This window comes from Hydractinia symbiolongicarpus, chromosome 8, assembly GCF_029227915.1.
Source record: "Hydractinia symbiolongicarpus strain clone_291-10 chromosome 8, HSymV2.1, whole genome shotgun sequence".
NCBI lineage: Eukaryota > Metazoa > Cnidaria > Hydrozoa > Anthoathecata > Hydractiniidae > Hydractinia > Hydractinia symbiolongicarpus.
In genome coordinates, this window is record NC_079882.1 from 26,861,581 (window position 1) to 26,889,413 (window position 27,833).

The 27,833-nt window shown below is 33.7% G+C and overlaps 2 protein-coding genes across 2 annotated transcripts; both read right to left on the reverse strand.

Annotated features, from left to right (window-relative positions):
- Positions 1-2,789: 2,789 nt before the first annotated feature.
- Positions 2,790-16,113, reverse strand: LOC130653569 (transcription initiation factor TFIID subunit 1-like). The gene is made up of 44 exons (XM_057456074.1): positions 15,910-16,113; positions 15,572-15,689; positions 15,379-15,501; positions 15,025-15,081; positions 14,756-14,953; positions 14,401-14,660; positions 13,703-13,906; positions 13,399-13,624; positions 12,942-13,312; positions 12,791-12,863; positions 12,669-12,718; positions 12,326-12,502; positions 12,078-12,251; positions 11,822-11,926; positions 11,659-11,744; positions 11,467-11,581; positions 10,957-11,098; positions 10,748-10,878; positions 10,221-10,448; positions 9,561-9,689; positions 9,392-9,476; positions 9,214-9,310; positions 9,011-9,134; positions 8,747-8,855; positions 8,332-8,387; positions 8,121-8,251; positions 7,985-8,044; positions 7,547-7,706; positions 7,281-7,471; positions 7,139-7,191; positions 6,982-7,064; positions 6,847-6,888; positions 6,552-6,608; positions 6,063-6,155; positions 5,905-5,989; positions 5,721-5,788; positions 5,557-5,619; positions 5,042-5,098; positions 4,678-4,770; positions 4,480-4,564; positions 4,343-4,410; positions 4,076-4,259; positions 3,611-4,000; positions 2,790-3,196 (listed from the first exon to the last, which is right to left on the reverse strand). The coding sequence occupies exons 1-44, from the start codon at positions 16,006-16,008 to the stop codon at positions 3,033-3,035; spliced, it is 5,664 nt and encodes a 1,887-aa protein (XP_057312057.1). The 5' UTR covers positions 16,009-16,113; the 3' UTR covers positions 2,790-3,032.
- Positions 16,114-16,535: 422 nt separating this feature from the next.
- On the reverse strand, positions 16,536-26,787 carry LOC130653578 (protein phosphatase methylesterase 1-like). Its single transcript, XM_057456088.1, has 16 exons — positions 26,625-26,787; positions 26,135-26,222; positions 24,137-24,229; positions 20,959-21,016; positions 20,822-20,873; positions 20,651-20,716; positions 20,494-20,579; positions 20,290-20,380; positions 19,986-20,051; positions 19,704-19,821; positions 19,569-19,629; positions 18,426-18,491; positions 18,059-18,103; positions 17,906-17,970; positions 17,266-17,333; positions 16,536-17,049 (listed from the first exon to the last, which is right to left on the reverse strand). Exons 1-16 carry the CDS (start codon positions 26,714-26,716, stop codon positions 17,031-17,033), a joined length of 1,134 nt encoding a protein of 377 aa, XP_057312071.1. The 5' UTR covers positions 26,717-26,787; the 3' UTR covers positions 16,536-17,030.
- Between the last annotated feature and the right edge of the window lie 1,046 nt (positions 26,788-27,833).

Here is a 27,833-nt window from a genome sequence, read left to right on the forward strand (position 1 = left end):
TGTTATCTCATTTATTCCAAGGTAATTCAAATTCAGGCTAAGGTTTGAACAGAACAATCGAGGCAAAATGGAACACTGTGATTTTAAATTATATTTGTTTATTAACTCCATGACAATGGACACCATGCTAACGGTATTCGTCGTTTTGTTGAATATGTTTGTATTTTTATTGAATATGTTCGTATTTTTGTAAAAAAATTTGCACTTTCGTTGATTATTATTCGTACTTTTGTGAAAAATGTTCGTACTTTTGTTGAATATATTTGTACTTCTAAAATGTTCGTACTTTTGTCTAAAATGTTCGTATTTTTGTCTGAGATGTTCGTCGTTTTGTCAAATGTGTTCGTATTTCTTGTTCGGTTTATTTGCAGTGCAGTTGTGAGCTAACGCATAGTACATCCTCCCACTTTTTTTGTATTTATCGTGAGGCGCTGCGATTTTTCCGCGCATTATTTTTGCGCATTCTTGAATTATTTTCCGTAATAACCTCATTTAGCACCAGGCTATGTGGACCCGACACACCACGTACATCATAAAGTAATACTGCTTCACAAACCGACATAAAAAGTCCGACACACGTCCACTGAATTACCTCAACCAAATGGACCCAACACTTGAACTCTCCTTATCCGACACCCTTACAACACAAGCATATTTCCCTGTAGTTAGGCCATAACCAACGTAATATGGCATAATATTCCATATTTGGCATATTATGGGTGATGGCCGATATTAGGACTTTCAATAAGTCTTTTTGCGAGAGTGTATTTAGGCAAAATCTCGTTTCTGTTTGTGTATGGATATGTATCCAGCCTCAAAACCTTGTCTACTTTATAAAACGACGTTTTCCTCAGATTGGCCGGTATTAGGACTTTTTCCTGTTGATAATGGCTCAGGCGATAAAGTGTATTATCACAGTTATGCGAAATATTTTGGCATATTACGTTGGTTATGGTTTATCGACAGAAAAAAATAAGGATTTGTTATGTAGCGACAGAGAGTATTCTAAGGGTTACATGGAATATTATGCGATATTACGTCGGTTATGCTTTATCAACAGAATAAACATGACTCTATAGGTAGTTAGAGTATTATTACAGTTATGCGACAACCTCGTCCCCAGGCCCATTTTTCTATTTCTGACAATCTCGGACGGCGAGAAGAAATGATTCTTCGTGCCGTCTCGGATATCAAAAAAGCGAAAAATTGCCCTGGGAACGAGATTGAGTTTTGCAACATATTATGTGATAATATGTATGGCTTATCTGCAGGGAAGTATGCTTGTGTTGTAAGGTTGTCGAATAATTAGGGTACATGTGTCGGGTCCATTTTGTTGGAGTAATTCAGTGAACTTTTGTCAGTCTTTTTATGTCGGTAGGGATATCAAGATGTGTTACTTTATGTTGTACTCGTATATCGGGTCCACTTAGATTGGTGCTGGAGTCATTGCCTTATTTTCTTTGCTACCTCGTCCCATCGTTTCGCAACACCCCGATGTCAAAACAGAGCACGAAGTTTATTCTTTGTACACACGTCGTTTTTCATACACTCTTTCCTTTTCAACCTTGTCCCCAGAAGTTCTTGCTTTTTTGACATTTGTTAGCCGTCAAGTGCGTGTTTTGACATCAGGGATGAGGATGTTTTCGTTCAGACATCTTACAAGAAACACGAGGTTCAAATCCTTCAATAAACGAAGCAACTGGAAAGCAAGAGCAAACATGTTTGAAACAGAAGTTTGATTTCAATTGGCGCAACAGAATAACTCACCAAGCAAACACGTGAATTTGCTTTTTCAAGCAGATGGTCAACAAGCAACAAGCAGCAGCTGAACCTGTCAAGTACGCACACTTAAATTACAAAAATTGTAAGCTTGTCTCAAGGGAAGTAATTTCGGCGTTGACAAATGTTTTCGCAGGAATAAACTTTCGTGAATAATAAGAAATGATACAAACACCGGCAGGAAGCGAAAGGCGAAGGATATGTAGACATGAGAAAACTATTTTTTTAAAAAGTTAATGATAGAAAAAAAACCTCACATACTTGTGAATTTCCTACGATATCCCCTATCCTAAGGTATTCGCGAGAATTGGTTTTCGCGAATGGCTGTCCAATTGGCATTTCGCAAATTTGCAAAAATTCCTTTGTATGGTCTAGTATATATGGTCTAGATCTAGTGCATAAAAGGTATACACTAGTTTTCTCGAAACAATCGCAAAAAAATTATTATACATAGCAGTTATAGTGTATTTCCGTACAACTACAATCCTGGCCAAAATTGGTTGAGAAAAGGCCCAACACATGTGGATTTATTATCTTTTTTGTTTCTGTGGTCCCATATGTAGAGATTCTCTGTTTTGTTGACATAAACTAGCCAGCAAAATTATGGTATGTGTATACTAAAACAGTGCAAGCTTTCACTTATAGAATACTAGCTAGTTTCCAGTCCCCATCTTCCTTGTCACAGTTTGAAAAATGCAGCTGGCCACTCAACCCAAAGCCAGCCATTGTCTTCAACATTGAAATAGGGGGAGAGGGGGCTTGCATCTTTGTTTATCTTATGAACTTATGTTCCATTTAAATTTTATCAACAATTTTGGCCAGGATTGTAGATTCCATTTTGGCAAGCAAATCTAATTCCGGTCACGGGCAGCTCTATCTTGACCCTTGCTTCTGCATTTATTCTCTACATATTGGCCTTGACTTGCCTATCATATCTCCAGTGGTCGTCCTTTCTCCATATCCATTTCACGAAGATTACTGCAAGGTTAATACTACTTTTAAAAAATGAATTATTTGCACTGAATGAGATGGTATATTTGGAAAAAAATATTTACAATTTATGTACAAAATTAGAACTATGTATAAAAAGTTACACATCTTCTCAGTAGTTGTGTAGCGTTTCTGTTATACCTAGGAGGTTGACAAAATCTAACATTGATCAAATAAAAACATTTCAAGTTGAACGCAACACGATCAACACGACGGGTGGTTTGTAGTGCAATAATTTGATGCATTACTTCTCAATGAAATTTTCACCAAGACTTTTCATTCATTTCGACATCAAGAAATTCTTCATCCTCTTCTTCATCAGGTTCAATTTCTTCTGTGTTGACACCACCAATTACTTCTTCGTCACCACTGCCAGATACAGCTGTCTGGTCACGTGACTCTTCTTCCATTTCAAACTCCTCCTCACCTATAAGTCACGTAAATAAGATTATTTTTTTGATACACGTCTTCCATAACGTTATATAAAACATTATACAGGAAGAAAATTTGTTACACATTCAAGCAAATACCACGCTTATAGGTATGCGCAAAAATTAACATGCACGATAATTGAATCGAATCACTTTATAGAGTTAAAAGCGAACAAATATACAACCAGTTTGATTTTAACACGCCAAATTTTGCCCTAATTTTTTACCACATTAATGTGGTAAAAAATAAAGAGTCCTCTGCGTCTACGATTCGTCCTTCTTACGTACGGAATAATACCTCAGGTTTATTGCGTGGAAATCACTACACGCGGAAAATAGTACGGCTGTCATGTATCCACCTCAGCAAGAAAAATGTGTACCAATACGTAAACAATTTAAAAACGTCATACCGTCATCGAGGGGTATTTCCTCGTCACCGTCATCTAAAGGTATGTCATCATCAGAATCTTCATCATCTTCGTCGCTATGGACCAAATCTTGAAGTAACAACAAACCAAGGTCGATATTTTCTCCAGATTCAGGCTGTGAAGACTGGGGCTCGTCAGTGCTGTACGTTTCGTTGTAAAGTTCAGATTGAAAATCCGGAAATCCTTGTTGACCTTCGTAGTCTCCATTGTAGACGTTTTGATCGAAGTTCATATTTTCAAAACCTTGCTGTTGCTCAAAATCTTGTTGCTCATATTGCACTCCATCGTGATATGATTGCTGTTGCGAATAACTCAGAAGAGCACCCTCACCTTCTATATCAACAAATTCATCTTCATTTCCGGCTGTCACAACTAAAAAATAAGATGGTTACGTACATGACACGAATTTTTTAAGATTTTAACTAGCTACTGATACATCCAACTAACCTTGTTTTTCAACATTATGAGACAGCTGTTGTAACGCTGCATTGTTGAATGCCTCTTGATCGAAAGTATAATGTTCTTCTTCGATTACATCTGATTGCGCAACACTAGGTGGATTGGTGGATGTAATTTCATCATCCGGCTGGTTTATTATATCGGTTTCGAGCTGCGCAAACTTTTCAGCATTCTACATCGAAAGTATTACATGAAAACTCATGAAAAATGTCAAAGCAGGGTGCGCTCTAAAAATAAAAATAAATATTCTCCCACCTCTTCAAGAAGTCCTTGAAATTTCGTCATCATCTTATTCGCCGTCTTGGTAAACGCGTGTTCAGCTCCTGTAAGAACACATGTATTTTAAATATTGATGTGCTTATCGATATACGAAGCGAAGAAAGCAATCTTACCGTTGTAAGCCAGACTGTTGCTGTAAAGAAGGTGGACATCTTGTGCAAAGTTATCACGTGTCTGATACATGTGTTCTTGACAGCGCTATGGAACGCGAGATAGTAAAGTAATCGCAGAAAATACATTCCATAAAAAGATCAAGAAAAAGTATGGTTACAACTTTCATTGAGTAATTTTTATTTCATCCGATCACATACCGTTTTAAGAGTTTCCAGGTCCATTGGGTCTTTGATGATGTCATAATAATCAGGCACAATCTTAACTGGTACCGGTTGATGAAAAGGCCATGACTAAGTAAAGATAAATTTCAATGAGTTGAGAAAATAGAGAAAATGGATTAATAGTCAAAAAACTATATTGCATGTTTAGCAAGTGTCTTTACCACAGCTACGGGTCATGCCATGTGAGGGTAGGTAATGCCGGTGTATACTTAATGTGTACACTCCGAACACAGGACCCACATTGATAACAGTGTTTCCAACACTGAAGTGGCTATATCCTTTGTAAATATTCGGAATAATAATAATAATAATAACGAAGTATGTGAAAAGCATTACTTACTTCTGGCATTGCTTTGAGGGAGGAAAGAATATTTTCGCACAGCCATGAAAATCCAACCTTAAAAAGAAGGTTTTCGTTGGCACAGGTTTCAGTAACTATGTAGCTCTGCATACATTTTCGCACAAAATACTTGTTTTCGGAGATGTTTTCCACAAGCGGATGTTCACCTTTTCAATATTAGACATACACTTTGTATTTTAAGGGTTTATTAAGATATTTTCACAATGCATCTATGATATAGGATCTTACGTTGATCTAAGCGGTAATACTTGCTACTATTTCGGTATGACCCTTTTTTCTGATTTTTAGGCCTTGCCTGAGATCACAATTCGCAGGCAGGCAGGCAGGCAGGCAGACAGACAGACAGACAGACAGACAGACAGACAGACAGACAGACAGACAGACAGACAGACAGACAGACAGACAGACAGGCAGGCAGGCAGGCAGGCAGGCAGGCAGGCAGGCAGGCAGGCAGGCAGGCAGGCAGGCAGACAGACAGACAATGCTCTAATTACCTGTGGATCATCGTCTAACAATGGGTTGATTTCACGTTCGATCTCTGTGAACTCCTTTCCTTTCTAAAGAAAAGCGAATATCCTCGCATAAAGCTGTTAAAACAACTCACAAAACTTAAATAGTAATTCTAATAAAATTAAATTTATTGATGATTTATACTTACCGAGTTTAATTGATCATTAGCAGTATTAACTAAAGATTCCGCCACCTTTGTTAATGGGTGGTGCTGGCCTATCACATAAATACAGATAACAACAAATACTAACGATAACAATAATAACAACAATAACAACAAATAAAATTCAGCAATAATATGGTCTAAACATTCAACTAAATGGGAAACTAACCGTTATACAGGACACAATTTGAATGTATTAAAGACACGTGTTCCAAAATATCATCACGTGCATGATACATTCCTTTCTTGATATTCTGAAAAAAATATCAAACTATAAAACTTCTATCCACAACCTACAAAAAAAAACACATCTAAAACCCACCACACCTCTCGTATAGTTTGCAAATCCATCGGATTCTTGATCACGTGATAATAATCGGGAACAACCTTTGATGAGACAGGAGCATGAAACGGCCAACTCTGAAATATCGAATTTTCAAATAACATAATTGCTGACTAATCTGCCTTACGTAACCTTGCACATTTTTAGTCTCAAGAAAAAATGATGATATATGACTTAAACACTCAAAAAAGTAATATAAAATTTACTGCATGTGTAGCAAAACAAATTGATTGGTCATCCCTTTTTCACCTTATTTTGCCCCTGCATTTCCCAGAAAACAAAAAATTTTTTCGATAATTTTTCAAGTTTAAATGCCAGCTAAATCCATTCATTTTTCAGAAATAAAAGAAAGAGAATAAATAGCAACTTCAACACTGACTAAAATTAGTTTCTGTCCAATAGCAAGCATACACAACTTTTCTTCGAGATAGAGGGAGAGGGAGCAATCAAAAAACATTTTTCATTTCACTTACATCGGGTATTTCTTTTAATTTGGTAACAACCTGTTCCAACAATACATTTAAAGCGACCTGAAACACAAGAAATATAATCATATCAACTCTCTAGTTTAAATTGTTTTGCGTTGACAATACTTTCGGTAACAACTTTATGCCGTTATATCACAATGACTACGTGCCAACAAAACAAGAAGGTTTCAATTTTCTTTTCCTTTTAAACGGTAATTATAACAATGCATCACGATAGTAACTTAGAAAGACGAAGTTAGCAGACCTGTAAAAGTACAAAAAACAAAGCAGCATTCCTTACCACTGGATTAGTACGCCGTCTGTTCTTACTCTTGTGGTGCCGCTGAAAATATAAGTAAAAGACGTTAAAATGAACATCCATTTTATTTATTGTTTAACACCAACCTTTACTGTAACCAAATATGTTTCGACTTACCACTAAATAATCAGCATTTGTTTGTGTAGTGGATGGAGGGCGGCGTTTTTTCTTTGTTGGCGGTGGTGGCGTAACTGGAATAACTATAACAAATTCGAACTGTCAGAATGGTGTGTATGCATGGGATATCAATACAAATAATAAAAATTTTTCAAACCATTTTCTTTCGGGATGCGTATCATGAGCGACTTTCTTTTCATATCTTCATGCCTGAAAACACAAGTGGAAAAATAAGTGAAACAAAAAGAGAAAGAATGTATACATTAGGACTTAGGAATGAGCACATGACATGTACTCACGCTTCTATGAGGGCCCGACCCAAGGTGATTTTTGTTCCTTCTACTTTAATGAGGTCGTCTTGTGCTATATTCGACATTTCCTCCGTGTTTAACTCATCATCTGTCGTATGGTATGATGAAACTTCTGTGTATTTTGGACACATTTTATTCGTCTTCATGTGACCATAGGCACCACAAGCTCCACATTTAAGCTATTATTTAAAAATGTGATTCAAACAAACAAGCAAACAGTGGTTTTATTTACTGAAGAAAATCTGCTAACATACACTTTTTGTTGGTTTATCAGAAAGTGCATCTATTTTAGCTTGATCTTCAGGAGTCGGTTGAACGATGGATTCACCACCTTCGCCGTTCATTCTCTGCTGAAGTTGGCGTAGACGTTCCCTTTCTTCGTTCCGTTTGATACGACGCAACTGCTCCTGAATCCTTAAAAAATATATATATATATATAAAAACAAAAAAGAAAAAGAAAACTACATATAAGTCACCTGAAAACTCTAAGCGTTTGGATAAAAAAGTCTGATTTTAACTTCAACGAAAAATGGGACCACAGTCAACTGCAGACCTGTAAAATAAAAGCTCTGATTCAAATCTTCCAATAAAAATATAAGCACGTTAGCAAGATGACCAATTAAATCTCAGTATTGTGACTGTCTGTTTCGTTTTGAAGTGGAAATCAGACTCGTTAGTAATTCTTACACTACCTTCTTCTCTCACGACGCATGTCTTCTTTGTGTTTCTCGTCTTGACTAGCAAACACTTCTCTAAAATAAAAATAAAAAGATTAAGAAGTATTCACAACTGAAACATAACGCAACATGCATAACGAAAACTTCATACCGATAATTCTTTTCGCGAGTTACGATTCGCAAGTATGCATCGATAACAAATTGATTCTTGACAGTTTCAGTTCGTACAAACTCTCTTCCTCCTTCTTTAAATGTTCGACTGATCACGAGACGTCTACCAGCCTGTGTTGTAATTCTCATGTAATACAAAAATGACTGTAAAAGAATGTCACGGTTGACTATAAAACCCTGTTTTTACTCACATGTGCTTCATAACCATTCATTGAATCTTCTGCATCTCCCCTCAGTTTGTCCAGGCCTTTAAACATCAAAATTTACGTTGCATTATTAAACCCTGGGAAAGAAATTTGCTGGAAAGCAAATTTGGCGGAATTGGCAGAATTTAATTTGACGAATAACAAAAATTTCAATTTGGCAAAAATAAATAATTTTGGCGGGAATTTAATAATAAATTTCTATCCTCAAGGCATAGAACGTAAAAAATAGAATAAAAACTAAATATCCATTTAACTTTAATTTGCATTCAATCTCAACTGGAAGAAAATCTTACTCGCAAAAATACCAATTAATACGATTGAAAAGGTAAAATAACAATGTTAAAACTTGCGAAAATTAGTAACGTTAAATTTAGCACGATTTAAGGTATTATGAACTTACTAGATCCAGGCCTCGAAAAAGTTGCCGAAGAAGGTCTACTTTGGTCTTTTTCAATTTTGTCTTGACTTAAAAGTTTCTGTAATTCTCTTCTCTCGGCTTCTTCGTGTTCCTAAAGTAGAAATAATGATATTAAAAAAACGATGAAAGTTTGTGGCAATACTTACACGCAAATCGGATTCGCTAGTCCGATAGGTTGTAAGAGAAATCGGATTAAATCGGTTGGATCGGATTGCAGGTCAAGTGGCAGCTATACAGCCTTCTTACCTCTGAGGACATCTTTTTATTCGACAGCATGCTTTCTAAATCTTTTCCTAAATCCTCAATATCGCTTCCTTCTTCACCACTGCTTTCTTCATCAGTAGATAGAATTGCATCGGAAGAAAGCACTCTAAAGAAGAGCAACACAAGGCGTAAAAAGGACTCAAAGCTTTTTTTATGCAAAATGAACCGATTAACAACTCGTTTACTTGTTTTGAAGATCAAAGATCCTTTGACATTCGTCTTTGTATTTCTCTTGATGTTCGGCTACCGTAAAACGAGAACCACGCGCAAATTTGTTCATGGCTGGAATGATAAGGATAAGTTTGGTAGTTAATACTCGACGTTAAAAATGTTTGGTAAAACGATGGAATGAATCATACATACCCACTTCAGTCGTGCCCTGTTTTGCAGCTTCTGTTGACATTGTTCTTACTTTATCGATGACCTCCCAACGAGATAACTTTTGAATCTAGATCACAAAAAGAATAAAATGTGAACCCTGTTTTAAAAAGAAGAGTGTTTATGATCTACTTTCACAGCCATCCTATTTTACCTCTTCTTGAGAGACTCCAAAATCTTTCAATAATAACCTGGCTTGCTTCAAATTCAATCTTCTTAAATCAGCATCTGTCCCTGTGACCAGCTTCTGCTTCTTTGATTGTTTTTGTTCTTCTGTTTCATCCTAATTAACACAAATGTCACTCACACTAAAATTTAACATGTTTCCCGCAATCAAATTCTACGAAGTTGGCTTTTTGAAGGAAATTTTGCAAATTTTTCAATCTATAAAATTTGGGTTATATACACTGATTAAAAATTGGTGGGTCAGCCAATTTCGGGATTTCGAGAATGGGGTTTCATTTAACAAGAGTTAAGTAGAAATAGCCTTGGCTGGATAAGTACTACAACAGGGAAACAATATTGATTTATACATTTTTCTGAGTTTTACCAGGTCAAGAGTAAAAAATTAAGCAATATATTTTTGCAAGGATTTTGCTGATGACTATTAAAGTGAAGTTAAAAAAATCTGCGAAATAAACAACTTCAAATAATTAGAAGAAAGAGCGCAATTTAGAAGAGAAAAAGTTTGAATTAAACGATAATTTGGAAGGGTCTTAATCAATTGAGATAAGTGCACTGTTTTAAAAATTCAGTTTAACAGTGAAACTGATTCTAAAAAGTACACACATATTACGCGATGTGGGATTCCTACCTTTGTGATGGGTTTGTTGGGTACACGCACGTATGAAAAGCCTTCTCCACAACCAGTAGGGTCGGCAACTCCTGTGACTTGCAGCAAACATTTGCCTTTCATGGCCTGAATGAATGCTCGTGTGGTGTTCCAAGGAGCAGTTTGAATTTCATCGTCGATTTTTTTAGCGTCATCTTCGTTATCGTCGTCATCTGGTGCGAATAAAGATTTTTCACCGAATCCAGCATCCTGTCAAAAAATATGAGATTTATACGTGTTTGATTATAAGAAACACATAATTGGAGGAGAATTGGGGTTCATTTTTTATTAGCGTTTTGAACTACAGTTTTTTTATGATGAGATGTTCATCTAGAAACAACTAATTATCAAAGTGTGCATGGAGAAAAAAAAGGGGTTCTGTTTTCCAGTTTTTTAGATTTTGAAGAATCCTTATTTAATTGGCAAAACTTGGTCCTGTTTTCTACAGCTTATATATTCGTACAATAAGATGCAACAAGCAAACAGCATGACTCTCCTGTGGAACTAACCTTTAATCTCTGTTCAGCAGCCAGCATAATATAATACGCGCAAGTTTGTTCTGGTGTGACCATTGCTCTCATCTCTTCTTCGCTGGGTAACCGGAAGTCCTGTTTCAGAACCCACCAATTACAATCCACACCTATTAAATGAACACAGATTATTTATCTATCATCTTTTACTTTCTTTTTTGTAGACACCACAAAAGACGATTTTATACCTGTTCTTCTAAAATCTGCACATAACTTCAATCTTTTGCGCACACTACTTTCAGAATGTTTTGGAAATGCTTTTCTTATATCGTCCATCTTTATTCTTCTTGGAGTGTCTGGACTTTTCCAAAATAAGCGATAGATAAAAATCTGCCAAAGCAAATACCATATATATTTAAACATTGCTGTAAATTATTAAATCCATGCATTAAAATATGCTTGCTGTTCTTCCTCTTATCGGGTTTTTAGGTCCCAAGTTTTTCTGATGTTGTCAATGATGCAATGACGTCATCATTTTACTTAAAATAGACTCAAAGTTGTCTTCTGACGGGTATATGTAATAATCACAGAAACAGTTTCAAATAGATTCTTCTCAATCAAGAGGAATTTTAGATCCGTCCATCAATGAAAATAAGACATTAAAGTAATTATTATAGAAATGATATGAGAACTGGTGAAAACAATCCTGATTGGACACAAAAACTAATAGTAATTTTTGTCAAATTTTACCAACTTACCTGTAGAAAATCTCTGATGTGATTGTTCGCTCGTTTGGAATTCGGTCCAGGTACTTCGTACTTTGGGCAAAGTTGGCCAACGGTAAAGATGTCTTTGACATTCCTTACATAGTACCTGTTAGAAAATATTAAACAATTGCATTCGTTATGTCCCATGTTGGACGTTCTTATCTTAATATCGATACTACTTACCCTTGCATGGTCTTAAGAAGCAAGAAATCGCATGAGTATGTCTTGTGTGGATATAATGGCGCGCGACATAAATTATTTTCTAACGCCTAAAGAAACAACAGGTTGTTTGTGTTGAAAGTTTAAACTAACGACAATTTTTAAAATTGAAGATGTAAAACTTTACCTGCATCACTTGACCTTGCGCCAACTGTCCAAGAAATGGTGAATGATGTACAAATGAGATTTCACCGTATTCCAGAGTTGGAGCATTAGCGTCTTTTCCATGTTTCTGTTAAAAAAAGATTCAAATACAATTCCCTACCAGATAGTGCCTATAGAGTCTCCAGCTATAATATAAATCATTTTTTGTAGTCATAGTAGTCATAGAAGGAATATTACGAAAAGAATGTTAACAGAAAAAAATATAAAAACACATTTACCCTTCGATGGTAATTCCTTATCCTTGTGTTCATGCCTGCCTGCGAAAGCAATGGAGGTCTCTCCTCACAATATTCCATGAAAACAAGAACACCATCCATTGCACTTAAATCGTGAGGTTGTCGCATAAAAAACATTTCGCCACCCCCAAATGCTTGCCGTTCTTTTTCTCTCTCCTATAGAAAAGATCATCGTTCGAAGTGGAGGAAATATAACCTTATTAAAACTTTGTGGTTATCAAGATTCTTACCTTGGCTTTTTTTTTGATGCGTTTATGCAACGAGTGTACAACATGGAAGCCACCGTGTTTGTTTTTGACACTCAATTTCTTCTTTGAAAGTTGCGTGCGATGAAACAGACGAAGTTCAGCGGGTGCGAAATGAGTTGGAAAAAATGGACGACGAAGTTCCACTGCTGGAGTCGAATGCTACACGTCCAAAGAACAACATTAGAAGGAGAAAAAAACTTGGAAAATCTTAAAGTATTCTAATGATAAACTTTGTAAGGGAAAGGGTGTAATATCAAGGTTAAGTTAAAATTAATTAGAGTAAAGTTGAAATTATCGAAGTAACTGGATACACAAAAATACTAACCTGTATACAAAGGCTACTCAAATCTGCTTGCAGTTTATTTTCAGCACGATCTAAAAGAAAACAATAGGCACCTCTCAGAAGCACTATTTTACAGACATCAACAAGTAAAAACAAATACAAACCTTGTTTAGGCATATAATATTCATCATTGGAAAGATTAAACATATCTTTTGGAGTACTTCTGACTAACGTCTCCTAAATTATAAAATTATAAAGCCGAATTAATAAACTGAGAGAAAGAACTGATATCATTATATGAAGTAGTTAAATAACCTCTTCTGTCTGGTCTTGATTTTTTTTATTCATGAATCTGGACTTGCTTTTATACTCTTTCTTCGTGAGTTGTTCTTCTTGTTCGCTTTGTTGCTTCGTTTCAACGTCTTCAGGTAGGCTCAAAATCAAATTCTCATCATTTGGATCAAGTTTAAAAACCTCAGGCTTTGGCATTGTATCCACTGCTTCATTATCCCAAATGATCTTATCTTCCCATTTCTCATAGACCAGTTTACTATTCTCAACAGGGAACAAACTATACCAGTCAGATAGTTTATGACTGTTGGGATCTTTATTTAGCTTGGGTCCAGTTGGGTTGGTAAGATTTTTCAACATATTAGAACAGACTATAGAATCAGTGGATGCTTTATCTAAAATAAGAAGTAAACAACAAAACAATACAAAAACCATGAACAAAAAAAATAAAAACAGAGTTTTAAAATTATTCAAAATATACCTTTATTAGCAAATTGTGATAGATATGCTTGCATGGTTCGCACGTTTCCAGATGGAATCCATCCTGCAAGTTTGCGAATTGCTGCAGAATTGTCTTTTGGCTTAGGCTCCTCATTTGACCATATAATCTCATCTTCCCACCGTGTTAAGCAAACCAGATTGAAATGGTCGTCTGAAGGTAGTACTATTTTAGACGCATTAGCATCTTCTTCTTTCTTTTGTTGCTCCTAACACAAAAGAACAAGTCAGCAATCACAGGAATTATTTTTAAAAACTACAAAAGAAAATCATCACGTTAAACTTACACTTTTTTCTTTGAAGCCGTACTGGAAGGTTCCTGCTTCAATTTTATCGTGATTCAGTTCATACCAATAGGCAGCAGGGCCGAGTAACCACTCAGCGTTCATTTCTTCAGCTTTTACAATTTCTTTGGAATCGTCTTCTTTTACTTGCAAGTATTTGTATTGGTCACCATATGCGTGTAAAGGTATCGGTTGAAGATGTGTTATCTTGAAAACAAATACAAGTTGCAATACAAACTGTTTGATAAGAAACGTAGTTTAGAGGACGCTAACCCTTTCCACAGAATGCTTCAAAGGTTAAAAAGTCTCTATCAAGTCCTTTTAAAGCTCTTTTTTTTTCGAAGATAATTGCATATCATAATTATGGGCAATGACCAAAACATTAACATTATATCATTGTGTAGCATAACCACACTTAAAATCTGAGAATATAAATGTTTATGAAACAAAAAAATATTTATTGAGAAAATTTAGGACTTTGGACTTAGTAAACAAATTGTGAAATTCTCCCACAGAATATCTAACTAGTTAGTAGTTAAAGTTTTATATAAGAACTACAAAATGAATAAAATTAAGAAACGCTTCTAAAAGAAGTAAATTAGTCAAATACATCTTGAAATACCTAATGGCCTTAAGTATTTTAAAACACCGTAATGATAACATTAAAATGGAGTCTGTAAAACATATAGTAAATCACTCACTAATTGATTGGGTTCACAATCCTCTGGTTTAGGTGGCGGTGCAAATCTTAAATCAAAACCAGTTGCTTTTACTGTTGGCTCAAGTCCCAACAATTTTCTTTTTCTTTTTTTTCTTTTCAAGCCTTTCCATTGTGCAGAAACATACTTCTTAGGACCAAACAATCGAGAAAAGCGGAGGACCTTTCCAGGACGAAAATCAGGGAATAGATCTATCACTGTTTTTCCCTCCAATGAAGCTAATCCTGTTAGCGGAGGAGCTTCTAAAAAAAACATTCTTAAATATAAAGAAAAACATGTATGTTTGTATGCAATGTTTCTAGCTTGGCATAAAAATATACACATAACTAACTGATACCTTCAATTTGAGCTTCCTCAGTGTGATGAGTTTGGTTAATCACTGGTGTTTTGGAGTCAGTAGCTTGGCTGTCTTCAAATGTTTTTGCACTTTTTTTTGGACTGGATGGTGAGAACAAATCACCCAAATCATCCTGGTGCTCCAACTTCATTGTCTCAGCTTTGGGAACGATAGATGGTAAAGGGATATTTGCAGCACCTAAATTTAAACAAAAAGTATTTGTAAAACTTCGATTTACCCTGCATGACGTTTTATTCAGAAATACTTACGTGAAGAGGACGATGTTGATGGTTGTTCATCATCGTAGTCATTATCATAATCATCACCTTAACATAAAAAACAATCGATAATTGATTGCTATAGTAAGAATTTCATTTCTGTTGACATATTTAATTTTAGTCGGCGATTTGCCATCATTTTAATTAACAGTTTTTTCGTCCATTTAAATGCATAAAACAATGATCGCACTTTTATTTATTATTCCTCTTGATGAAAAATCTATCTAACTCGTCCAAAAAACTGATACATTTAAAAGAAGGCATAAAAATTAATCGTTTAATTTGTCAGTTTCAAAATGTTACAGCTTTTAAGAAATTTTTAACAACAGATGCATATAGACATACTTTGAGATTGAAAATTCTTAGCAAAATTCAGATGCTTTCCAGATGTAACTACTTCTGGTTGTTCCTCAGCAAGTTCATCAATGGTACTATAATCAACACAATCTAATGCCTTTTGATGATAATCTAAATAAAAAAAAACAGTTACAAACAGCCCGCTTGATTAGATTAAGTGTTTGAATAATTTTTCATATACCTTTTTCATTTGTGTTACTATTGAATGATGAATCATCATTAGATCGGTCGTTGAAATCCTTCACTAGATTCCCTACCACACCAAGACTTGCAAGTTGTGCCACATGATCCTTTGCTTCCTAAATGTTAATTCATATACAAACAATTTAAATATAAAAAGAAAAAAGTAACCAAAAATAAAAACCAAAAATAACTGTATACTTATATAATATATTTTTAAACAACGTTCAAAAATTAACTAAATTAAATAGAAGAAATTCCAAAACAAGGAACTGATGGATAAATTGTACTATTTAAGAATTAATAAAAAACATTACAAGAAGTTTAAACCATTACTACCTCATCAAGTATATCATTTTCTAGCCTCCCATCTTCATCAATGTTTCCAAACAAAAAACCCGCAAGTATGCTTCCCTGTTCATCCTCGCTTCCAGACATTCTGAACTTCTAACACCCAAACAATAAGAACTTCATAGTACAAGCCAGTCAATTATGCCCACAAAAAACTGTTTTTGTTTGTTACTAGAAAGTAAGAAGGTGAATGTAAAAATATGTCCAAATTCTTTAAAAAATTAAACTTTATTAAACCATATTAAAGTATACTTTAATAAAAATAATTACAGTGGACTCTATCTATCTCTAATGTACAGCAGACCAGACAAAAAGTTATAGGTTTGAGAAGGTTTGATATATAAAATATTTGTTTGAAATATTCAAGAAAGAGTGTTTACACTTTTTCAGGAGAGGCATGCGATAGCATGCGCACACCTCCACACACCTGTAAACAGAACAAAGTGTGCTGTTGACAGACAGATACAAAATGGCAACTTTCATAAGAAGTTGCTCAATGTAGCACACCTACAAATACACCTAAAACAAATGATGTGTGCTTTTTGCTGAAAAATCTTGTTTAAGATCAAGAGAATCCATTACAACCAAACTAGTTTATTAGAAAACCCATTATGCAACAATAATGAAATTTTGTATTTCTTCAAGGAAATTAGTTCTTACAAAAATTTCAAATTCGACTTATTAATAAAAATAAATTCCTGCGAAATTTCCTTCCTGCTATAAAGTTTACATCAAACACACATTTTTGCCAAATCAGGTTAGAAATATTTTGATCACAAATCTTTAAAAGCCTTTCTTATATTGAACCGAAAAAATCAAATTTTTAAGTAACCATTTCTAGGAAATAATAAGATTTATGTATCGAATTATATGTCAATCGTTCTTACTTTTTTTTGTCCTCATACAGCCTTCAAAAAGAAATCAAGAATTTTGAAAAATGATGAAATCACCAAAAATCAAAGCTATGGTTTAAGTAAAAGAAAAAATACTTTTAAGTTATTGTAGAGTTTTTTTCTATGTATTTACAATTTTGTAAAAATAATCTAAAGTGGTTTTAAATAATACGTTATTTATTGTCTCTCTCACTGATACGTCTACTTCAACTGGATTCAACATGCTGGCATATGTCTAAAAATAACTTTATCTCTTAAGCAATTTTACTAACAGTATGTAGATTTGAGAAGGTTCAACTAATTTGTTTCAACAAGCAACACAGTGTACTTATAATAATAATCTTACTAAATACATTTCTATATTGCCAAGTAAAAAATAAAACCTATATGAACTCTTTAATAAATATATCGACATCTTTATGCAGAAAATTATATTAGCACATTTGTTTACCTCTGAAAGGAAGATTTAGCTTCGGTAAGTTTCTGCCTAATAAGGAATCCTGTTATAATTTCAGCTACCTAAGAAAATTAATGATCAAAGAATGAACAAAAAAAACAAATACTTCTTCACACTTGGTTTATCCGGTCATTTAAGTTGTTATTCAAGCAAAAACAGAAAACTTAGGTGTTGGCAGTTGATTCCCACAATTGGAACTATTTTAACAAACACTTACACAAAAATATACTTCTAAAAAAGGTTTCGTTCTGTCAAACCTTGTTTGTTAACTGTTGCTTTTCATTATAAATGGAAAATGGGTTATAGAATATTTTCAAGATTTGTGTTTTGGAAATCTCGAGTTATCATTGTTTTGGGAGAGTAATATTATAAAAAAATGAAACCACTGTGAGTAAATTATTCTCCATAAAGCATGGAACTAACTAATTGATTTAGTCCAAAGCAGATAAATTCAAGAAAACTGGACCACAGTGCGTGCTGTTTCAAAAGGTTTTTGTCATGACAACACAACGGACAACAAAATATGAGTTTGTTTAAAGACTTTACTCACAGTGTTATGGTGCAATAAACAGAAGCCCTTATTACATCACATAGTAATTGCTGATTTTCACTGATATGTAACACGTTCACAAACCTTATCTGGGATATCCTCATGTACCATATGACCACATCCACCCAAAATTTGCATTTGAAATTTCCCTAAAATCCATTAAAAGCAAAAAATAAATAAAAAAAGTACATGAAAAACGTTTTAAAAATAAAACAATGAGAACGATTCCCTTCTAACCTTGCATTTGTCCAATAGTTAATTCTTTGTCTAGACGATCTACACCTACATTGAGAATTATCAAAACAAAATATATGAGTTGGAATAAATTCACTTGATATATTTTGAAAGAACATTAATAGATTCAACTACATCCTGACAATTTATTTTACAATAAAACTAACAGCACTTTACCGCTGTAGTATTCCTGCTTTAACATATTAAAATGAAAAAGCAATACATTACATTTGGACACAACAGAAAGCGAGTGCAACACTTTTCATCTATTCCATGCATAGAATATGTCATACACAGGTTATAATAACATTACAGGTTAGAAATTTTAAAACCAAAACTGTCAGTCCTAACAAAATCTTTTTCGACAAACCTGCAAGAAGCAGTAGTTTAGGTACAGGACTCGAAAGAAATAATGAAGACATGTTTTGAAACCACCCTGAAATAAAAAAAGGTGTGTATTAGGTTGACAGATGGACAAATTTGAAGAGATCATTAGTTAAAAATGCTTTTAGGTATGAACATACACTTTAAACCTATTAAAACTGACTTGTCAATGTAGCCTTAGAACTTAGAACATTTATTTTGTTGGATCTCCAAGCTGAATAATGCGAGGCTTCAGCAGTCCATAGGCTTCACAGTTTCAGTCAAATAGAACAGTACTGGATCCATATCCATAAAAAAATACAATTAGGTAATTTTGATGGTTATTAATGGCCTACCCATCTATATTTTTTTTTTGAAATATTTTTAACCTGTTGCTTCTATTGTGTGAAACTTGAAATGCTGATCAAAATAATATAAGACCTGTGTGTTTTTAACAAAAATTGGCCAGGCTCTAGGGAATTTGACCATCTTTGGTCTCAGGTGGTCCCTTGTTACCATTGCAGTAGAATATCAGTTATTTCCATTCACTTCAAAGTTATCTGGCCTCAAAATTCTGGCCTCAAAATTCAACAGTGAATTACTCATACTACTTAATGTATTAATAAAAGGTTCAATGTTTCTGGCTTACTGAGTGCCAAATAAATGTAATAAAATCTTTTTTTAGGTGTTTTTAATAATTTTTTTCTTGCACCTCTATGTAGCTAAAGTTTTCTGCAATATAAAAGTTAAAACTTATAGTGAAAAAGATTACAATACTACCCCTGAAAACCACAGAGGGATTGTTATTTTGGCATGAACAGCTTTATAAATTAAGTTCGAACACTGTGCCCAACTAGTAATTCAATTGCATAATAGTTAATTGTAAGTGGGGTGTTGACTTTGATTTGTTAAGGATTTTTTTTAAGAAAAAAGAATTGTTGCGATGATGTTAATAACCTACACACACAAATTTCTTTGAAAAAGCTGAAGAAAAAAGTTGAAGTGTTTGTTAAGGGTGTTTCACGACATCATGAACTAATATGTTCTGAAGCAGATGAATTTACTGTGCTTTTAAATGGCAAAAGAATTATTACAGTATTTACATTACACTTACACACGCTGTTTTATTACATAACCCAAATAATGTTACCTCGCCAGTGTGGTTCTGTTTTTGATAAGTCCACTCTCCAAGCATATGCAAAACCTTCTTCCTTGACAAAAGGGAACACACAAATCGAATGAAAAAACATTTAGAAGAGCAAAACTAATTCTGTAATAAGCTAACCTTTAAATGCAAGACTTCACATTCAGCTGGTTTTGTTTTCTGGCCATCTTCTGAAATATTAGATAGCCCAGAGGTACAGGTTGATTCTGGAACATGATTTTGTATGTTCTTCGAAACCCTAAGCAAACACAAAACCTATATCATGACAATGTTTACATTTCAAAATTTGGACAGCCTATTCCTGTCCCCAACAAAATGGAGTATACATTGTATTTATTTCAAAATATTTTAAACAGCTTCTTTTTAAAAAATTACATTTCATTATATTTCATTATATTTTACCTCTTTAATTGACCGCTCATAGATACCTTCGCAGATTCAACATTTTTTAATTGTCCAGAGCGAATACTAAAATGTTTAATAGTTAGGCTATATTTTCACATTTACATTTTTATTTGTATCACAAGATATCACAAGCACATTTGTCTTTAAGTACCTATAGACAAGCATGAGATCTGTGAGTAACTATGGGCTGGCACAAATATCTGTACCTCAGAGAAAAACATAGTACTTTTTACAGTGTACAAATATGTCCTGTAAGTATCTGTGGAAGCAAGCAAACAAAAAATACGCCACAAAATAATACCTCCATTCAATAGCGTGTTCTATTGATCTAAATTGTTGTGGTCGACTTCGCAGGAAATTTTGCATGTTTGACAATGCATCAAGTGCAGTACCTTTAGTTTAAAAAAATAAATCAAAATTTACTTTTTTTGATACCATAACAAGAATTTTGGACTTAGACTTTAGGTGCAAAACGTAAAATCCTTAAAAATCTATAAAAAAGTACCTTCTACAACATCTATAACAGCCAGTCCACTTAATGTTGGTAAATACTTCTGAGCAGCAATATGAACAGCTATTGCACCACCCATACTAAAAAATAAATAAATTGAAACAGTTGCATATTTTTAAAATATATGATAGAGTAGAAAAGAATTTTGTACCTATGGCCAAGCAAAACAGTAGGTGGAAGGTCTTTAAAATACGTTGTACACACACCAACAATATCTCTGTAAAAATTATATTATTTGACGTGAACAATTGATTTAAACATTTCATTTTATACCTAATATCTTATGAGTTATTATGATTACCATAAAGTTTAATACACTAACCTAGCTAAAACTTCAGCAGACATATTATAATCATCAGAGGTTACAGTGTCACCTGCAAGGAATATACTATGCTTATTTTAAACTTGCATTAAGAAAAATAAAAAAGGGAAATAAGAATTGTTATTAAATTTACCAACCATGGCCTCTGAAGTCAATAGCTGCAACTATACAGGTACACATGGATGAAATGGCTTTCTAAAATACATATGCAACACACAGTGAAAGACATAAATAAAAAAATGTTTGAATTTAACGAAAATTTATACGCTCAATGTTTTTTTATCCAGCATGCCCATTCTGAGGATTTTAATTTTATATATCTTTTGCACACCCATATAATAATACAGAGACCGTTTGTGTGTGTTTTTGTCTGTAACAGGCAAAGTGCATATCTTCATTTTTCTTTGATGTCACCAAAAAAGTTATGTCAAATTAGTCAATCTTTCTGATGTTACAACGCGACGTTTAATAAGATTGGTGAGCCATTGTAATGAGCCATTGCAACTTGTAGGTAACTAGGGACCAATGGGGACCAAATTAGGTAAGTTTCCCAAAGCTAGGTCCCCAAATTCGTTTCAGAACAGACAGATTGATGACACCATCAAAAAACCGTTAAACCTCAATATCTCTTCAACCGTTCTTCAACCTATACATTTTCCTGATCACCGTTTTAAGCTTAGCAACATTCAAGCATATTTCTGAAGAAATTTTTTTTGTGTATCCATGGGTCATGGCTTACATCATCAAAATTTAAATGATGAATCTCCTTTAATGTTCTTTTGCCTAATTTTTCAAGGGCCTTATTGACTATAGTATATTAATAAACAAAAATGCATAAGATAAAGGCTAGTCAACGGTCAATGACTACTGAAAGTTGACATTTAACCGTCAGGATACAGAAAAAAAACCTGTCAAATAGACTAGCAACTAATCTAGCCTTCCATGAACAAGATGCTCCCAAAATTTACACAACAAAATAACACATTGTTCATCAAGAATGTATTTATACAGCAAAGCAAAGTGTAAAACCATAAAAACTCTGAGACAATCAAAATTTACATCAAGCTTTAAGTGGATCATTTAAAACAGTTTCATATTACTTGTGGGAAATTTAGCTGCGAAAAAAACTGTGATATTTATTTAAATAAGGCGATTCCAATTTAATTAGTTGTTCTACGGGCAAAGTCGGCGAAATAAAAATAATTTTATTGAGAATGTATGGTTGGAACAACAAAAAAAGCAATAAAAAATAACAATGGAGGAGGGTATTATGACAACCACTTTTTTTCCATGTATTTTTGCATAATGCACGCAGTTAATATTTTTTAGTTGTGAAGGAAAAATAATAATAATTTGTCTCACTAAAAAATATGTAACTAGTTCTTACTTGCAAGGTAGGTTCTGCTTGTAACCTAGGCAGGGTAGGTTCTGCTTGGAAAAAGTTCACAGAGTTTCTTCCTTTGTTGACTAGCAGAGTCCTGTCAATTGAGTTAAATGTAGGTTGTATGAGGTCTGTGTAAGAAGTGTTATGTTGTACGGTAGTGAGACATGGGCAGTGAAGCAGGAAGATCTTGACCGTTTAGAAAGGAATGATATGAGGATGGTTAGGTGGATGTGTAATGCCAGTCTGAGAGACAGAAAGAGTTCAGATGAGCTAAGAAGCAGGCTAAGTTTCGTAGAATAAAAGATGTTATCCAGATAAGAAGATTGAATTGGCTGGGGCACTTGGAAAGAATGGAGGGGGATAATTGGGTAAGAAAGTGTAGAGACTTGATAGTTCATGGAGCAAAGCCCAGAGGCAGACCGAGAAAGACTTGGCAGGAGGTTATAAGGACAGAATTAAAAAGAGGAAGTTGAGTTTTGATCTAACACAGTCTAGATCAGATTGAAAGAGGGTTATTAATATACCCCGTCCAACCCATGCTAGCATGGAAAACAGACATTAAGCCGAAAATGATGAGGATGATGAGTTCTCCAGGTGAAAAGATAAAAATACTTGTATGCTCATAAACTTGTTTTTGAAATGTATGCAGCAAGAATTTTTCTTGTGTTGTTTTGAAAGTTATACAGCAAGAATTATTCTTGTTCTGTTTTGAATTTGTATAGAATATCCTTGTCTTCTTTTGAAAGTTATACAGCAAGGTATACTTGCGCTGTTTAGAAATTTATACAGCAAGTTATTCATCTCCTACTTAAAATAATAAAACAAACAATTTGTGTTCTTTTAATGCTTTTTGCGCAGTTTTATAGGAAAATCTAAATTTAAGTGCAAATTATTTTTCGGACTATGGTTGTTTAGTTGAGAATATTTTGTCTTTCGCAAAGTTAAACTCATTTTTTTAAATTCATAATGGAGAAGGGTGTTACGATAAGCGTATTCTATCTTGTTTTAATTATTTTTCCTAAATGGTATCGACTGAAGTCTTGCTGTATTACAGTTTAACTAGCGTAATTGTAAACATATATATTAATCATGACAATGCAGGGTGGTTACTACAATAATCTGTCTTGTTTTTTACTTGTATTATAACTATTTTAATTTTTGTTATAAATCACATAAAAATATAAACTTCTGTTTAACCACGTAAATATTTTTTGATTACAAAATTTGCACATCACGCATTTTAGTTTTATCGCAACAAATTACCATGAACAAAGAATCAACTTCCAGTGGCCTTACCAATGGTGGTCCTAAATTAACGTTATTGATTCACCTTGTTTAGTATAATTGTAGATTGACATTCAACCAACAAAAAATAACATCATTGATTATCTTCTATGCTCATTATATTTTCACGAGATGGGATGAGAAAATGTTTGTTTTTTTCATTGTTTTTTTCTTTAAAACTTTTTTGGTTGATATTATTATTTTTTTGTTTTCGCGAAAATTAGGGTCGCTTTATAAGAACAACTAATTAATTGGAGTCGCCTAATATGCTATTTTTCTTGTCAGTGGTTACATTAAATTTTTCTTCTTTTTTAAAAGAAAATGTTTTATATAAAGTAATGTTGCTTTTAATTTATTACAGATCACTGGTAAAAATTGATACTTTTAAACAAACTTTAAAAACAGCTATAAAATTAGGGGGCTGCAGAAGCAAAAATAAATGAAACTTTAGATGGCACTAACACTCACATTTTTTTGCATAGAATTTTACATGTTTAATACGTTTTTGTCCAATAAGTAGCTACAAAGTTAAATTAAAGATTCCCACTTTACAAGGCAGATTTTTTTGACCGTTGAAAAACGGTGGCCTGCGAGGATAAAATATTATTTTAAGCGCTGACAACACAAGCATGAGAAAAAAACCTTACTGCAAACACAGCCCAAGATAACGCTGAATGACCACCACCATGAAGAAGTAAAAGCAATGGACCAGAGTTACCAGTTACATATATTCTAAATTTCTAAACACTGTCAAAGAAAACTGATAGAAAGAACAATTGTTTTCATAGAGACATAACAGTCACATACATGCACACACAATCAGTTTGATGTGTTGGTACATGCAGCACTTGAAATTAGCGTCGGCAATCGGCAATTGGCGTCGCAATTGCTGGCGCGGTTTCATTTTGCGACGGCAAAAAACTGCTGAGGCTAATCTTTGCTGCGCGCTAATTTTGCGGTAGAAAAGTGGAGGACATTTTGATTCGTGAACCCCAAATATCATGTTCGAGCGTCTACGTATAGCGACTCTCTCAATCTTAACTTTCTTTTCTACATATATCCATAATAGTATGCATGACTATACTGTCATTTTTATAAACTTAATGTTTTCAAATTACAAAAAATCTTTTTCCATCAGCTACATTTGAACAACACTTATGCAAACAAATGTTTTTTACCGCATGTGGGTTTCATTTTTAAAGTTGCTTAAAAAACACTTGCGGCATAGAGAAAATCCATTAAATTCGGACCAGCTATGGTTTCCAATTGCTTTGTCAAATGAAAAAATTATCTACAATTAAATCCACGATAAAATGTCTGTTGCGCCTGTAAGTCCAGTTTTGCAGACTTATAATTCATCCGTGCTCTGTCGGCACTCACCTCCGCATTAGTTAAGGACCGCATGGCTGGATTTATTGTGTAAGACCTGGTTACCAACGACGAAGGGGCCAGGCCATAGAGATTTAGGTCTACGTAGTTCTTTTAACTAAGTCAGGAGTCGGTGAATTAGCTAGGATGGTCAGGTTGGCTTAGTCTTGCTCGTGGATTAAAAGGACCAGGACTATTCCATAATTCTAAGACAAAACGTTTTCGACCAAGATGAAAATCTATCGGACGTTTGGTCAGACGAAATGTGGCGGAAATTTTGTTTGACGAGTCTCCAAAAATTATTTCGAGGCCATCGCACGCTACAAAATGGATTTTATAGGTTCATTTTAAAAACTCTATTTTTCAGGCGTGCGATTAATCACGCGCCTGAAACGATTTAGGAGTGTGCAAGGCGTGCGCGTGCGATCACACGCCTCTCCTGAAAGAGACTGATATATAAAGGGTTGTTAAGACTAATGAAAAGCTTCAAAAATTAATATTTTCAAAATTGCCGACGCTTCACTCTCTCGTGTCGGCAAATTATTGCCGAGGAATTGCTGCTGCAAACAACTATGTCATCGGCAATTTACTGCCAACGGGTTTGTGGGCTAATTTCGAGGACTGTACATGAAAGATGCTAATCTTTATGAACTTTAACCAACCTTACTAGCAGCTAACATATTTAGCATGTTCTTGTTGCTACACACTCTGTAACCTTTTTTCCTTTTTTTTTTTTGCATCAGAAAAAGTTTTGCACAGATAAAAATTGTTAGCTTGAACTACTTGCTGAGTTTAAAATCTGGCTGTAAAATACGCAGCAACTCTACTAATCAGCCTATGCAATTCATGTCAGCACTCAGAATTTTGTGATGTACCTGATGCTAAAGCTTTAAAATTTATAAGGCAGTCATTTGCCATTGTAAGATTGCACACCCAGGAGTTTTCTAGAGACACACAGGAACCACACATGCACAGCAGCATTTTTCTTGCATAAAGAATTGCTTTCAAAAGTCGTCATAAGTTATCCGTAGGGTAATGCAGAAAACATTTAACCATTAAAGCTCTAAGCGAAAACACAATCCTTAAATATTTTTACTGCATTGGTAAAAATAGTTAGCAACCCATGTGAAAAAATTTAACCTTGGAAGAAAAAAATATTTTCAGATTATAAACAAATCACGGTAATTCCAAGCCATATTATGAAGTTAATTTGCTGTTGAATTTAAAATTCAAATAAGAATTAGCAATCTTTATATTAAATAATTATAAAAGGATACATTTTCTCCCAGTAAGACATCCTCCTTCTGATCAAAGTATTTATCCCAAAATGTAACAGAGTAATCTCTTTGGTTTCGCCTTGGAACTCTTAAAAATAAAAAATAAAATAATTTTTTACAGATCTATAGTAGAGGGAGAACAACGCACTGTAACTGAAAAAGGACGTATAGAAAAAAGGCCACAATCTCTTAGATTTTTATATATAGTAGGAAATCCTTGCTTACTATTTTAGGCTTTTATGGCAGGACCAATCAACATTTTAAGCTCCACACAACAGAAGCAACAGCCATCAAAATGTCTAAAGAACCCTTCTCGTATATACAGTGGTCATTGCTATTTTCAAAATCGACTATCTTTTCTATTGTTTATCTGCCTAAATGATTTATTCACAAACTTGAGAACTAGTACTCCTAATGTTATACTACTGGATCAAGTTAAAATTAAATTGCAATACAAATGCAAAACACAAAAACGAAAATATAAACTTACAATCCAGAAAACCTTGAGTGTGTTCCTGTTGCCATACGATTAGGTAGAGGGGGCAAATTATTTTTCAAAGCTTCTCGCTGCAATGAAGACATATTTCATGGCATTATTATATATTTTTTTCCAAAAAAAATTGAAGCCCTAGAGTAAAAAAAAAAGCTTTAAAAGGTAATTTTGTGTTATTACAATCAAACATGTCCATAACAACTACTTTTACCTACATTCACACAAACATACTCTTTTACGTAAGGAGTACTGTAAGGTAATTTTTAACATATAAGAAACGTAAAAAAAATTATATTTTGTACAATTTGTTCACATGTTAAGTAGGTAGGTTACATATATTAACTATACTCCAAATAATTTTTTAAGTGGTGGCTTTTAATGAGCTTCATAATTTTGCCCATAGCAGTAATTATCTTAACAAGACGTTGTCACCATTGCAAAAAAGCAGAGAAATTGTTGAATTAAAAATAATAAGCCTAGATTAAAACTTTAAGCCTGGACTCTGGAGAATTTGTTTCAACTTTCACCCCTACTATGTCAAATTAAAAAGAACTTTTTGTACTGTGATAGACAAGTCCATTAGAGGGAACCCAAGGCATAAAATGATGTTGGACTTATATTATAGAACTGTCATTTTCGCAAAAAAAATTAGAATAATCAATCCACCTTTATAATATTTATGCATTGAAAAAATTTATTTAGGTCTAAAATTACTGATGACAGAAAATGACACAATTTGCTACTACTTTAATATGACATCATAATTTATGCAGTATAATTAAATCTGAAATTCTTTAAATGCGATATATATCTTGAGAACAAAAAAAGCGTTTTAAAAGACTTGTTAACCAAATTTGTAAGCTCTATAATTGATCTTGATTCCCAAATTGTGTTATATATAAATGATGTTGTATACATTTCATAATACATTTAATAATACAATATTCTCTATTAATATGTGTGCTTTTACTGATAAACCAAGACAATATATACACCTTTATGATAATTCAATTGTACATCGTTTCTGTGTCTCTCCATCGTTATACCATATCGGAAGAAAGGAGGTATATAAAAACATGTTTTTATAAGAGTTTGTTAGAGACATAACTGTGCTTTCTCCATTCAATTTCTTTCAAATTTTCAGCAAACGTTAAAAATAATAAGATATACTTTTCATTAAAAACAAAACACATCAAAAAAAGTTAT

Excerpts from the sequence above, each read along its gene's own strand:
- LOC130653569 (XM_057456074.1), bottom strand. The coding sequence starts at position 16,008 with ATGTCTGGAAGCGAGGATGAACAGGGAAGCATACTTGCGGGTTTTTTG. Across the intron at positions 9,135-9,213 it reads ATCTTTGATCTTCAAAACAA|AGTGCTTTCTTCCGATGCAA; the intron begins GTAAACGAGTTG and ends GCTCTTCTTTAG. Across the intron at positions 4,260-4,342 it reads TTCAAGGACTTCTTGAAGAG|AATGCTGAAAAGTTTGCGCA; the intron begins GTGGGAGAATAT and ends CTTTCGATGTAG.
- LOC130653578 (XM_057456088.1), bottom strand. The coding sequence starts at position 26,716 with ATGTCTTCATTGCAGCGAGAAGCTTTGAAAAATAATTTGCCCCCTCTA. Across the intron at positions 17,971-18,058 it reads AACTATTGGACAAATGCAAG|GGAAATTTCAAATGCAAATT; the intron begins GTTAGAAGGGAA and ends AATGGATTTTAG. Across the intron at positions 17,334-17,905 it reads ATGAGGATATCCCAGATAAG|GTAGCTGAAATTATAACAGG; the intron begins GTTTGTGAACGT and ends TAATTTTCTTAG.